General features: G+C 38.9%; 1 protein-coding gene across 1 annotated transcript in view; it reads right to left on the bottom strand.

Annotated features, from left to right (window-relative positions):
- Positions 1-5113: 5113 nt before the first annotated feature.
- Positions 5114-14132, bottom strand: part of CHRM3 (cholinergic receptor muscarinic 3) — a 132208-nt gene continuing 123189 nt past the window's right edge. The window contains exon 2 of the mRNA XM_075707864.1: positions 5114-6935. Coding sequence (XP_075563979.1) covers positions 5114-6935 — 1822 coding nt within the window. The remainder of the gene's footprint in view (positions 6936-14132) is intronic.

The following is a 14132-nucleotide window of genomic DNA, read 5'->3' as shown; positions in this document are numbered from 1 at the left end:
GGAATAAACACAGTGTATAGTTCCAAACACCCCTACTCATACTCGTTTCCAACAAATAGCATGATTAGATTAGCTACCCCCTGTCTGCTTACCTTAAAAGCTGAAATAAACATGCCCAAGTAACAGACATTACAAGTTAGTATTTTCCCCAATATCTGTCTGGCAGCTCCCAAAAGTAGAAGTAGAAAAGTGCAGAACCTACAAATGATCTATGCCTGATACAAGCAAAATCCTAATTAAATAAGGTTTTAAATTCTATGAAAACCTGAATGTCATACATGGTTTAGCTAAGCTTCCAAATAGAAGTGCTTGGGTATCATGGGAGTCCAGTTCATGAGGCAGAAAAGACAGCCATCATTATGAACACCTCAACTCCACCAGACATCTGTACATATCCTTTGGGTTAACAAGAAGCCATCTACAAATATACATCATTTTGACCTGCTCCCAGAAGCAAGTGCAGTGGTATTTGCATGGGTAAATACATAAAAGATAAAAGGAGTATACAAAAAAGAAAATCACAGAAGCTGGAAGCAAGTTGTGAAAAGGGACAGTAGATTTACACGGGTCAAAGAATATTCAGAGTTACCACAATGAATATGTATGTTTTTAGAAATTTTCAAATGCGTTACAATACGTGATGATTCATGAACTGGATGAAGTTCAAGCTAGTGGGGGCTTGGCAGAACATCCTTATGGGCAGGTCATCCCCGATGCCCCAGAGAAGGTCAGGTTTGGTGAACAGCCAACTTGTGATACAGACCATTTCTGCTGATAAGGACCTGGAATATGTGGATCCTGATCCAGTTCCTTTTGGTAAGTCTTATACATCCTTAGAAAAGAAAGTATCAGACCTCAACACTAACAACTGCTAGAGCTAGTAATGTGCCTTCTGACAGTCTAAGAGCAGCTTAACTTTGCATGGGAATAAATTCAAAGGAAAGAAAAAGCCTGATACCAAGACAAGCTTGTAAAGCACATTTTATGAAAAGAATCTGGGAGCCATTTGGAAGAGTGTGAGTGTTGGGAATCTCAAATATAAATTTGAACAGGGATGCATAAATAGTCAGATGGTCAAGGGGGCAAGTGAAATACAGTTTATAAATAGCTTAGCATGATACTCCATGACTATCCCTACCGTATACACGTTAGCATGATGCTAACCATATATTCAACATTACTGGTGCTGCCGATCGTGATCCTTTTGCTTTGATGTTTGCATTCTGTAGAGGCAAACCGAGTGTACTTTGGGACTTGCATTCACTTCTTACATATACAAGGTTGATAATGAGCCAAGACTTTTTAGAATATTCTTGCAGAAGAAATAAGGAAATATAATAAGACAAAATAAGAAAGTGAAGTTGTACATAATTGAGAAAGGTCACCAACTGCCTCAGAACATCTGTGTGGGTATCCTCACAAAACTGCCAGATTCCTTTAGGTCATTTATTGTTCAGGATATATAGATCCACAGGTTTAGACCCTGGGAACTGCTCAGGCCTTTCCTGTATCTGTTCAGCTTTCGAATAGTGCCACACTGATCTGCAGTTTACATTTGTAGGAAGCGTGTTATGCTGGGCTAGGATGAAGTGCTTCATGCACCATGACACCTGTCCCTGGATCTTTGGATCAGACGTTTCTCACAGCCTATACTGATACAGAAGCAGTAAACTTCTACCACAATTTTACATGAAGAAAGCCAAGCATATATTAGAATGTATTTTGTTTTCTTAGAGCTGTTCACTGGCTGACAGTGATTGGGGTCTATTCTACAAAGCTTTCTCTAGACAACCCAATGACTCCTGTCTGGCTATTGCCTCTGATTTTTTGATCCTTTTTGTATGGAGTCTAATCTTGTATTATTGCAATTAATGGAGATGATGCCCGGTCTCTGAAAAACCCGCTTTCTGTGTGAGGAGTGTTAATGGGACTGAGCTGTTTGTCTGCCCTCAGAATGATGCTTTCTGTCATGTTTCTGACCTAATTTTCCTCAAAACAGATGAAATATTACATCATTTGTACTTTTTAAGAGTAGCGCTGTGTCAGATTATACCTTTTGGTCTTGCATTGTTCTTCTTCTGCAACCTATCATGTGCGCCTGTGTTCATAAATAATATATCCACTTATGAATATAGCTAAAATTTTTGTGTGTGCATGGATTTAAAGCAAACACATAGACATCTAAAATACAAATTAATTTGATCCCCACTGTACTTGTAACACAGCCAAATTCTTAATATATTATAGTGCATATTACATTAAATAAATAATAACTAAATTGATCTATGCTACAATATGTGTATACATACACATTTTATGATGCCTGTAAATAACATTTTAAAGCCTGTTCACACATCAAAAGACAGGTTGTTTATTTCTCTGTTAAAACAATCCAAGGGTTTAACTCTTCCTATTATGTAAACAGTGGTGACAGCTGCTTTCAAGGAAGGTTACCTTCATTAAAAAGAATAGTTTCCCATCGTAAAATCAATACTAATATACCATAAAACCCCCTGATGAACTCTGGCTTCCTTACGTGCTCTCAGAATTTGTGTGTTAGGGGCAAAGCACTACTCTAGATATCAGAAGATAATAATATGGCAATATATATAGATATAGATATATATTTAAATGTTAAAACGTTAGTTAGGTCAACTTGAGTAATGAATATACTTCAAATATATGCTTCTTTCTATAAATAAAGCTCATTAATTTGCTTTGCAACATGGGTGCCTTATAAGTCTTTGGTTGTATGTGGCTACCAAACTGGTAAATGGGTTCTGGATATATTTAGCTCAAAATGCACTTGGACATATAGATGAAGCTTTAACTTTTTTGTGTGTTTTATGCTAAACTTGTACTTGCAGTAGACTTGCAATATCATTTACAAGCTTACCTTTAGGTAGACATTTTAAACAACTCATACAAAATAAAGATTTGTATGTCAAGAGTATTTGTTTTAGTGACAAGAAAGCTAGGTATACTCTATTCATTTCTCAAGCAGACCTTTATGAATCACTTTAAAAGGACGCTACAGCTGAAGACTGAAGAGCAATAATTATCAACATTAAATAAAACATTTGGTGAAGTATGTATAAATATTTCTTCATATGAACATAACACAAAATTAAATAGTTCAGATACACAGACACCATTTAATATATTTCCACTGTTGTCAAAATCATCTGTAAACACCATCTCACACTGAATACAAAAGCAGCTTTTACATCAGTTCTGTGTTCACAACACTGATGCCCCTTTGTAAAAGAAGATATTTATTTTGTTTTATTTTCAGCAAAATAAGAGTCTAAGCAATTAAAAAAAAAGTTTCAGTCAGTTCAAAGGAGAATACAAAATTATCTTTCAACATGTAACTAAATCAGATTTAGAACAATAGTGTAAAGTACAATCCTTTCCCCAGGGGATCTGTGACTTTTATAAATCATGTTTGGTGCAGACCACATCACAAATACCAGGAAATACTGGTCATGTCTAAGCTATAAATATTAAAGCCCTTTTAAAATTTTCGTTATAAAAAATTGCCAGGTTACTAATGGCAATAGCCACGTTTTTCGCAACACCGAATAACCTGACATTAAACAGACGTAGGTGCACTTTTCTTAATGATTTTTAAAAGAGATTCTGGAAAAGAAACACTTTTCAGTGAGCATCCTTCATGTGCAAAAATAAAGCATTTCTTCTACGCAAATCTTTTGCATTTGAAGATCACCTGTGCAGAAAGTGCAAGCGGGGGGTTCCACCAAGTTAAGACAGAAAATTACAACTCGACCTTTCATTGGAAGCCTTACGGATACTGTGCATTGGATCTGAGCTAGCTCTGAGAATGGTGGTGCATCCACATGGTGCAACTCAGGACAAGGCATCGCAGTGTCCGTGTGTGCCCCAAGAGCAGCGTAGCTGCCCGAGCACGAAACGGGGCTCCTGCTAATGGCTGCACCTACCTGGTTCCTGAGCAACTCCCTCTGAGCCTCAGCACTCTGCGGCCCATATGTGGACTCTCGCCATCCTACACCCTACAAAGATAACGTCATACTCTGCCCTGAATGTAGCCTTCAATTCCTTTCACCTTCGTCTCTTTTAAAGAGGCGTGATAACTTTGGGAAGAGAGACTGTGCTCAAGATTAAGGTTTTATTGGGCATGTGCCCCATTATAAAACTCTGTAGACTACTAGGCTCACAGGCTACGCTTTGGTTCTCTCCATTTGAAATGTGGACACCATATTTTGGTTTCAAAGATAAACTTGAATTTCAGGTGGCAAATAATGAGATACATATTTATAATATGATTTTCTGATTTTTTTTTTTTTTAAATTTCACTCATATAATTGTGATGGGGGACCCTGTAAAACCTAGAAGAATAGATCACCTCTTTCCTGGTATGTGTGTATTTTAGAGGTGTGAATGTATGTTATGCATACATACACACTCACACACACATATACATAACATGAGCTGCACACATAGAAACTCGGCAATCAGGAATCAAGGGGTACAATTAGCAATACACCGGAAGAGAATTAGACAGGAAGCTCTACCTGGACAAGAAGAAGCAATTTTGCAACCTATACAGTGTCTCAAATAATTTCATAATCCCGTTTCGCTAGCTTGCTACATCTGTATGTGACTTGAATTGAAAGTTGTTGGATTCCTTGGAAACAGAAGAGTTGGGCTAGCTAGATGTGCTTACCTGAGATCCCAGAGTGTATTATAATCAAAGAGCTGGGCAGATCAGTAATGGGTTTATAATTGCTATACAGCTTCTTGCAAATTTGTAGGAAAACTTTATTAAGTCTTTCATTCCTTAGTAAAAATGTTAAAGTTTGTTAGTTTTTGCTGAATGCAGACTTGATTTTTATATTAAACTGGATTTATTAAAAGGATACATAAGCCTGGCAGCTGCTTTCACGTCTTGATATTTAAATGTTTGAATCAGCACCCTGGAACCACCCTTGCACCCCAACCCATCCCGTCCCATCCTGTCCCATCCCCTCCTATCCCGTCCCATCCCGTCTCATCCCATCCTGTCCCATCCCGTCCTGTCCCATCCCATTCCCCCTTTGTTATTTTTTTTAACTGTTTAAAAAATACTATTCTATGAAGCCTCCCTAGGGATCCGCTTATGAAAAATGACGGACTGCCTTTGCTGATACTGCTGTTTGCGTCGTTTTCGTTTGTCACACTGGCACAGCAGTAGCATCTTGAAAGTGTTTCTGAATGTTTTGTTACACAGTGCATAGCACACGGGGTTCACTGTGCTATTGATGTAGCAAAGCCAGTACCCCAGGTTCCAGAAAGTTTTGGGGATACAGTTGCAAAAGGTGTTCACCAGAACCATGATGTTATATGGGGTCCAGGTAATGATGAAGGCAAACAAAATGGCACTGAGTGTCTGTGCTGCTTTCTTTTCTTTGATAAGTGACATTCGTTTTCGCTTTGTGATCTGACTTCTGGTCTTCAAGGCAAACTTTTTTGCCAGAGTTGCTTCCTTGAAGGACAAGGGCAGGGCTGCAGATGTCTTGGTCACTGATGAGATGCCATCAGAAGCTGTGGTTGTCTCTGCTGACCCTGGTTGAACCGGAAGCTTAGAAAAGCTCTTTTGGAAATTTCCACCATCCTGAACACTTCTGGGAGGCTGCAATTTTTTAGGTTTCTTTTCCTTCGATTCTGCGTCGGATTTCTGCAGTTCATCCCCTGACTCATGCAAATCTTCCGAGGAGGGTAGTTTCGTGGAATTGAGGATGGCGCTGTGACCAGGAAGCTTCAGTACGATTGAATAGATGGCTCTGGTCTCTGCTGCGATGTCTTCTTCGTCAGAGGAGGCTGAATTTTCAAGGGAGGCAGCAGCGTCGTTGTTGTTCCAGCTGTCGCTGCTGCTGTGCTCTTGGTCCCCCTGGTCTGTATTGGGTTCCCAGCTCTTCATTGTGAGCCAGAAGTGGCAGCGTCTGTATTTCCTTCGGGTAGAGCGTTTCATGCTCTGCTGTTGCAGCTCGTAGCTGCTGCAGCTCCGGGAGCTGCCTGTCTGGTGTACGAAGCGGGCTGCCTCTGCTTCACTGCCTGAAGCCTGCAGCCCTGCTAACTCTTTGGTGCGTTTCTCGGTCTCCTTGTAGATCCTCCAATACAAAATACTCATAATGGTGACTGGCAAGTAAAAGGCAGCTATGGCAGTGCCAAAAGTGATGATAGGTTCACTTAGAAACTGGATGAAACATTCATCAGGAGGTACAGTCCTCTTCCCAACAAAATACTGCCAGAACAAGATGGCAGGGGCCCAAAGAACAAAAGAGATGATCCATGCTAAACCAATCATCACCCCAGCCCTTTTGGTTGTTCGTTTGGCTCTGTACGTAAGCGGCCTAGTGATGGAAAAATACCTGTCAAAACTTATGACAAGGAGATTCATGACAGAGGCATTACTGGCGACATAGTCAATGGAGAGCCAAAGATCACAGGCCAAGCTTCCCAAAGCCCAGTGGTCCATGATGATGTATGTGGTGTAAAGATTCATGGAAATAACACCAATGATCAAATCTGCACAAGCAAGACTCAACAAGAAGTAGTTGTTGACCGTTTTCAGTTGTTTGTTAACCTTAAATGCAACAATCACGAGGATGTTTCCTATGATGGTCACCAGTGCAAGGATCCCAGTGAGGAAAGCAATCAAAACTACTTGCCAGATAGCGTGTCCACCCAGAGGGTCTTTGCTTGTGGCATTTAAGGACATGTTTGTTGATTCCACAGTGGAGAAGGGAAAACTCACTGTGGTCTGAGGGAAATCATAGCTGCCAATGAGCGATTCTGCTTCATCAAGAAGTCCCAGTCCATGTGAATCTCTCTTCCAGAAGGAGCTCACATTTGAAAACAGGGGCGAGGCCGAACTGTTATTTTGCATGATCATTGTGGCTCTCTGACATAGTCTGCAGGAGGGAAAAACCAAAAAACAAGTGAACAGGTGAAGACGGTAAATAGATAATCATCCGCATACTCATACATAAAATCCCTTCAGCACTTTGAAAGATGTCTTTAAAAGCCAAGCTGCCTGTGACACATTCCAAGTCAGATGTGTACGTGGTAACACATCTTAGTGCTCAGCTTACAGCTGTGAATTTGAGCTCTTTTGTAGTAATCATGTACTGTTTTCTTAAAAACATTCAGTCACAGAAGAACCAAAATCCCAGGAGAATATGGACCCGCAGTAGTATTAAAATGCCCCCTAACTCCAGCTCTTAATTAAAACACTCCCTGATGGATCTACCCTCTCTCTCAACTCTACATCTCAACAGCCCACTCTCCTGGAGCCTTCAAAAACTAAATGCCAGACACATGCAGCCACAAATACTCCAAGTTTGAATCAATGCTGGTCCCCAGTCCTATCCTGGCACTAGCAAAACACAGCCCCAGGCTCTGCTGCCTCCAGTTACAGCTAATGACAAACAAAAATATTGTTCTATCTTTTCTTGAACTATAGAGATACAAGCCAGTGTCATTTCACTGTGTCAATCTACTCTAATCTGTGAGGCTGCAGAGATCATTTCATTTTCATCTACATTTTGGCTACCTGATAAAGGTACTAAAAGTTCTCATTAGCACTTTTTCACATGCCACTGTTCGGTTTTCATGCACATTTTTATACTTGGACTAAGGATTTTGTACATCTAATGACTTCAAAATGTCTTTGGGGCAACACATGTTAAAATTTCCTTTAAAAATATGGTCTCTAGAGTCAGGAAGAAATGTTTGGCAGATGTATGTCAAAGCAATAATTAAACACTTTAGAAAAAGAGGAAAAACGCATGAAAGGGATTCATAATTAAGCCTTAATCCTTTTCCCCAAGTACTTACGTAAAATGAAGACATGCTCAGAATAGGAATTTGCATTTCCCTTATTTCATTAACTTCCGTGGTCAACCGACTAGATTAATTGTAATAAATCAATTATATCATCAAGCAGGAAGAATTCTGATGCTAAAGTCCATTGCTGATAGTAAATGTTAAACAACATATGCTGTCAAAGAGAAATGTTTGTTCGTTTTCTAACTGTGATTCCCTCCAGAGTCAATATATTATGGCATGAGATAATAATGAGTATCACGATGCACTGGTGTTACACAAAATATTTACCCAAAAGGGGAGGTTTTGGGTTTGGTTCTTCAATTATTTTCTACATTCTGTTTTACCTTAACTGTACTTGGTTTTGTTAGCAAGCCATAAGACACTATGTGATTTTAAAAGGTGCAGCTTCTTTGACATATGCAGTAAACAGACCACAATTTCTTCCCTTAACCCACACACAATAACTAACACAACACCCCTCATATTTTGATATGTAGTGTAAATGAGATATTAATTTTTCTCTTTATTAATAGGAAGACAAGTTTACAATGATGCTGTCTTATCTTAATGTAATTCAACCCACTTTTAATGCATTCATCATCATATCAGGCAAATGTGAACATAATAATAACAATAATAACAACAGTAAATATTGCTCTGGGAAATCACACAGTTAAATTTAACTCTTTTCCTGATAGAAAGATTGAAAATGTCAACCAACTTAAACAATTTCTAAAAAGAAAAATGGTAAGAATTTTATAAACTGTAAAATAACATCATAGAATCATAGAATCATAGAATCGTTTAGGTTGGAAAAGACCTTTAAGATCATCCAGTCCAACCATTAACCCACACTACCAAGTCTACTCTAAGCCAATCAAGGGTAGACTAGACTAAACCATGTCCCCAAGTGCCACATCTACCCGTTTTTTGAACACTTCCAGGGATGGTGACTCCACCACCTCTCTGGGCAACCTGTTCCAATTCTTGACCACCCTTTCCATAAAGAAATTTTTCCTAATTTCCAACCTAAACCTCCCCTGGCGCAGCTTAAGCCCATAACATTGATAACTTTGATTTTCTTAAAATCAAAGTAGGTTGAAACTAAAATTAACTTCTATCAAAAAACTGACATTCCAAGTTTTCTTTTCTTTGCAAAGTTCACAGGAAAGAAATGTGCAGTTTTGCATGAAATTTCAGGCAAAAAGACATTCTGAAAATTTGTCAAGCTGCTCCTCTAAAATGCTCAATGTATTTTACCATTTTAATTGTTCCTTTCCCAAGAAGATCTAAACAAAATTTTCTGAAAAAAAATCCACCATGTTTTTGCCATCTATTAGAGAAGCTGTGGGACACAAGATATTTCTTTTTTTTCTTCCTCAAGATATACTACTTCTGACTATGGGGGTGGTGTAGTTCAGGCCACCAAGCATACAGCAACATCTCCTCACCAATCCCTATCATTCTGTTTCAAAGAAGCTGCAGAAGTCAAATCTGCACTGAGAGAGAGATAGATTCATCCCATCTACACTAATGAAATGAAAGTCTGCAGAAAGCCATTTGCAAAAAGGCAAGCAGAGGTCTGGATGAGAAGCATGTTCTTGCTTTCATTCACACCCCATCAGGCACACTCATACCAGCTCACTTCTTTGCCTTGACCAAAGACAATATTCATTTACATGCCTATAAAAATGGAGATCCCACTTACTCAAAAATTACAAATGAAAGCCCATGGAAGCCCAACGTACAAGAATGTTCACGTTTAAAAAAGACAGTGAAGCAGTATTCAAGTTTGGCTTGCCCCTTCCAATGCCTGGGTGAAACAAAACCACAGTTCACTTGTGAGCAACCACTTAAGCAAGTGTTGACAATGTTCTTGCCAGTTTTTATGGGCCAGGATGGTTAGTTACGGTGGGGAAAAAAGTCTTTGACTTAAACAGGATTGCTGGAAACCATCGTTCTTGTAATGTTTTACTTAGGAAGCAGGCAGCTTTTCCAGAACTGTCAGATAGGATGAGGTCAAAACCAGAATAGTATCAGAGAGATCCGAAATAATGATATTTACTAAATATATGCCAGAAATGATTAATGTTATAGGGTGCAGACCTTTCTTCGCTGACATTAGGGACAGAGAGCAGAGGATGAAAGCCAGAAAGCATGCCCTTCGTAGACATACACTTGTAAAATTTCTACAAGGTAACAGCCAACATAGTCAAGTGTATTGATTGTGAAGTCTGACAGGTAAGTTTAGATGGCAATGATATCATTATGCTGTTTTTTCATAAAAAAAGACAAGCTGGTATCTTCTAATACACAAGAAAGGACCAGGCAGAAGATACTGATAAAGGAAATGAAACTTTCACTACGGGGCATAGAACAAAAACCGGTATCACTTAGAAGTGATGGTAGAAATAACACTATTACTGAGAAATAAAAATAGTTGACAGTTTGGTAGTACTTCCCATTTTCATTGCATAACACAACCGTAAACTAACCTAAGTATTAGCCTTGGAAGTCCAAAACAACTACCACATAAAAGATACAAATAATCTTGCAAAATTAATGTGTAAACGCTGCACTATCACTAAGTCCATAAAATGATTGTGAATCCTGTTTAATTGTACACTTTGAAATGGAGTTGCAATGTAAATTAACCAATAAATCCTTTCAGAAACGCCGTATTTCAAAAGACTTAGCACGAGGAAGCCTGGGAAAACTGTATTTCAGCTGCAGTCTTTCAGAGGCTGAACAAGCGCTGGAACTAAACCTTTATTTCTCAGGTCAGTTCTCCCATCCACTGGACTTCAAAGTAACTTCTCTAAGCCACTGTTTCAATGAAAACCTGCACAGTCCTCAGCAGTCCAGTGACTGAGGAAGAGGAGAGTGAGAGCAACCCACCGACAGCTCCCTGCTGCCCAATGCAATCCTGCAAGCTGGAACTCGGCTTTTTAAACCCCTCAGGTATTAAGGGGACCCCTAAACTTGTTTTGACTGGATTATTTGATAAATTGGAAGTGCTGGCAGGATGATGAGTACGGTCTTTTGTTATTCTGGCTCTTCTACAAGCTCCTGTAATTGAACTGTTTAATTTAATACAAAAATGTATTACCCATATGTTCATCTGCATGGAAAACACACCATCACTACCACCACCACCATAACATGCCAGATCAGCGCAACTGGATATTCTTCCCTTTAGGAAGCCAAAGCAAGCTAAGTTATCCATCATTTTCCAAAACTGCCATGCATTTTCTGCTTTCTCTAGAAGAAGTGTGACAGGGAAAGAGAAGGTCTCCTGGGTCCAAGAAAAAGGACAGCACGCCCTGCAGCGCAGCCTGCCAGCACCTGCCCAGTAAGCCCAGCTCAAAGACAGAATGATGTGCGACCAAGTGGGAAAGCAGCCACAAATATCTTGGTAAAACAAACAGTGCAGCACAGCCTGAGTGAGGCAAACAAACCAAACTGTGAAGTGAGTATAGGTTTATGTACCAGGATAAGAGTTTACAAATCGTTGGTACGGTACACTACATTACAATTTCAAGTCAGGGAGTAACAAAGGAAACTATTTTTAGCCCAAGAATGTATCATTACTTACCTAAGATTACTGCTATGCTATTCACCATGGTTTGGGGTTTTTTGTTCTTGTTTCTGCTCTTTAATAAGAGCTTATGGAATGAACAGGCCAGAGAACACCAGAGGCAATGTACCCTTCCCAGCATTATTCAGGAAAAGCACAGTACGGGCAATGGCTATGCAAACTTTCACATACATCCTTCCCAATGCACCCAACGCAGGAGCAGAGGCTCCTGCTCCATTGGAGGGACTGAGGTATTTGATATCCCACTGAGACCCATTGGAAGGGAAGGAGAAAGCAGCTACAGAAATCATCGCTAATTTCAGAAAATGGGTATAACACAGATTTAAAAGCCTGAATTTTTGGAATAGCCTAATTTATTGCAAATTGCTGTAAATAGAAAGTAAAATAGAATAGATGGTAGGAACAGTTCTGTCACACATTTTCACTGCATTTAATTTCTCTTTGCTTATTTCATATTTCAGCAGTTTTGTTAATACTTCACATTTCAATTTACCATATTTTTTCCTTTCCTTAAACCTTCCTATTCACAAACAGACAACCTCCATTTTTGCAGAGAAGTATGTTTTCTTGCTGTCTTTAAAGGGCTCTAAGATGCATTTTCTGGGAAGTCAGATGGCACTCTATGGGCTTGGCTGTGTGTGAGCTCAAAACCAGCAAACCTTGACGATTGAAGAATTTCACATCTCATCTGTTTTCACAGACAAGAAAATTGCTTAACTTATTTTTCTGTTTTCCTCTGCATTGCTATTGTATACAGATTAGCCTAAACAGCAGAGAACTCCATGCAGTGAATTATAAAACTGTTTTATAACATGAAGAAACCAAGCCTTTAGAATGCTTAATGCACTTACCTAAACCAGCACATAAGCTTTGTTCTAAAACTAATATTTGGTAAAATAAAAATAGATATGAATTTTAAAGTTTTCCTGAAATTATTCCCAAGATTACATATACTTATTTTTCAAATCACACATAGCAGGTTTTTTTTCAAAACACAATAAAGAATTTTAAAAACTTGAAATGAAAAAAAATGAAGATGCAAGTATTCACACTAGCATTCACGATTTTACATTTATTATATAGCAGCTCACATCACTTGCAGCTAGTGTAACACAAGATACAGGATTCCTTATGAATGCGTATGTGATAATAGGAAGCACAGTGTAATTATCAGTGGGCAGCACCTCAGATTTACCATGACTTGTACTGATGATTAAATATATTACACTCAATATAGGTTTGCCTCTTTGCGGAATGAGAATACAGAGCCACAGAAATCGATCCCATTATGAAATATCCTGGCCACTGTCTTATATGTTCACAGTCGATACAGACAAATAACTGATATAATCTCATACTTTTTTATATATGTACAAATAAGAATATATACGTACAAATGTCACATATAAAATGTGACAAAAATATGTGTATTTATATCTGCAAATGAAAGTATATGTTTGCAGATATTTATACACATATGTGTGTATATATATGCATGTGTATATAGCTATGCATATGTGTATATACATACACACACACATATATCTGCATATATATATACACATACACTTTTGTCACATTATTCCAAATATTGTAATAAGGAAAGATTATATTTTTTTACTAATTAGGTATCAATTTGATGTAGATAAAGCTCAGTCAAACATAGAATCATAGAATCATAGACTCGTTTAGGTTGGAAAAGACCTTTAAGATCATCCAGTCCAACCATTAACCTACGCTACCAAGTCTACTCTAAGCCAATCAAGGGTAGACTAGACTAAACCATGTCCCCAAGTGCCACATCTACCCGTTTTTTGAACACTTCCAGGGATGGTGACTCCACCACCTCTCTGGGCAGCCTGTTCCAATTCTTGACCACCCCTTCCATAAAGAAATTTTTCCTAATTTCCAACCTAAACCTCCCCTGGCGCAGCTTAAGCCCATTTCCCATTAAAAAAAAAAAAGCCCATATCCCACTAAAACTTCAACTCAAGCTCTTCCATTTTCCATCCATAAAGATGTTTTGCTTAGGCTTACTAAAATTACATAGATTTAATGTCAGAGCTTTAAAATCACTTTTGTGATCAATGAATTAGATTTGCTTATTAGTTGCTTACTGTGTTGCTGCTGTTAGTGTGTGAGGTCTAGCATGAGCAAACTAGGAACTAACTTCTTTAGTCATACGTGTTATTCCCCTTCCTTTGGAGAGGGTTTAGAGAACCTAACGCACAGCACTGAACTACCTGATCTGCATCCCCTGCTGCCCTGCAGTCAGCAGAAGGGAGCATCCCCCCAGGGAGCAGAGGCAGGGGGATGCTACCTAAAGTGTTCCTGCTGGGACGCGTAAGGATGCCACATTGGGAGCCCCTGAGACTGCCCACCTAACACAGCCAGGAAATTTGGTATCTAAAGCTGGGCCACGGGAAGAGCCTCTTTTATGCCTTAATTTGCCAATTAGCTTTTCTCAAACATCTGCCATCTCCTTACACTGCCCAGCTGTACCTGCAGCATCTACTGCGGGCCTTGCTTCCTTATACTCTGTTTGCTTTTACAATATTTGCATTTCCAAACACCTTACTTCATGTAGTATGAACACTTCACTGAGGGTTTTTATATTATGATAGGAACGTAACTTTGAATACTAATGTTTTAATGTCCAGTGATTTCAGTGGAAACATCTGCT

Source organism: Pelecanus crispus, chromosome 3, assembly GCF_030463565.1.
Source record: "Pelecanus crispus isolate bPelCri1 chromosome 3, bPelCri1.pri, whole genome shotgun sequence".
Classification (NCBI taxonomy): domain Eukaryota; kingdom Metazoa; phylum Chordata; class Aves; order Pelecaniformes; family Pelecanidae; genus Pelecanus; species Pelecanus crispus.
Note: the sequence above shows the minus strand (reverse complement) of the source record. Positions and strands in the feature narration are given on the sequence as shown.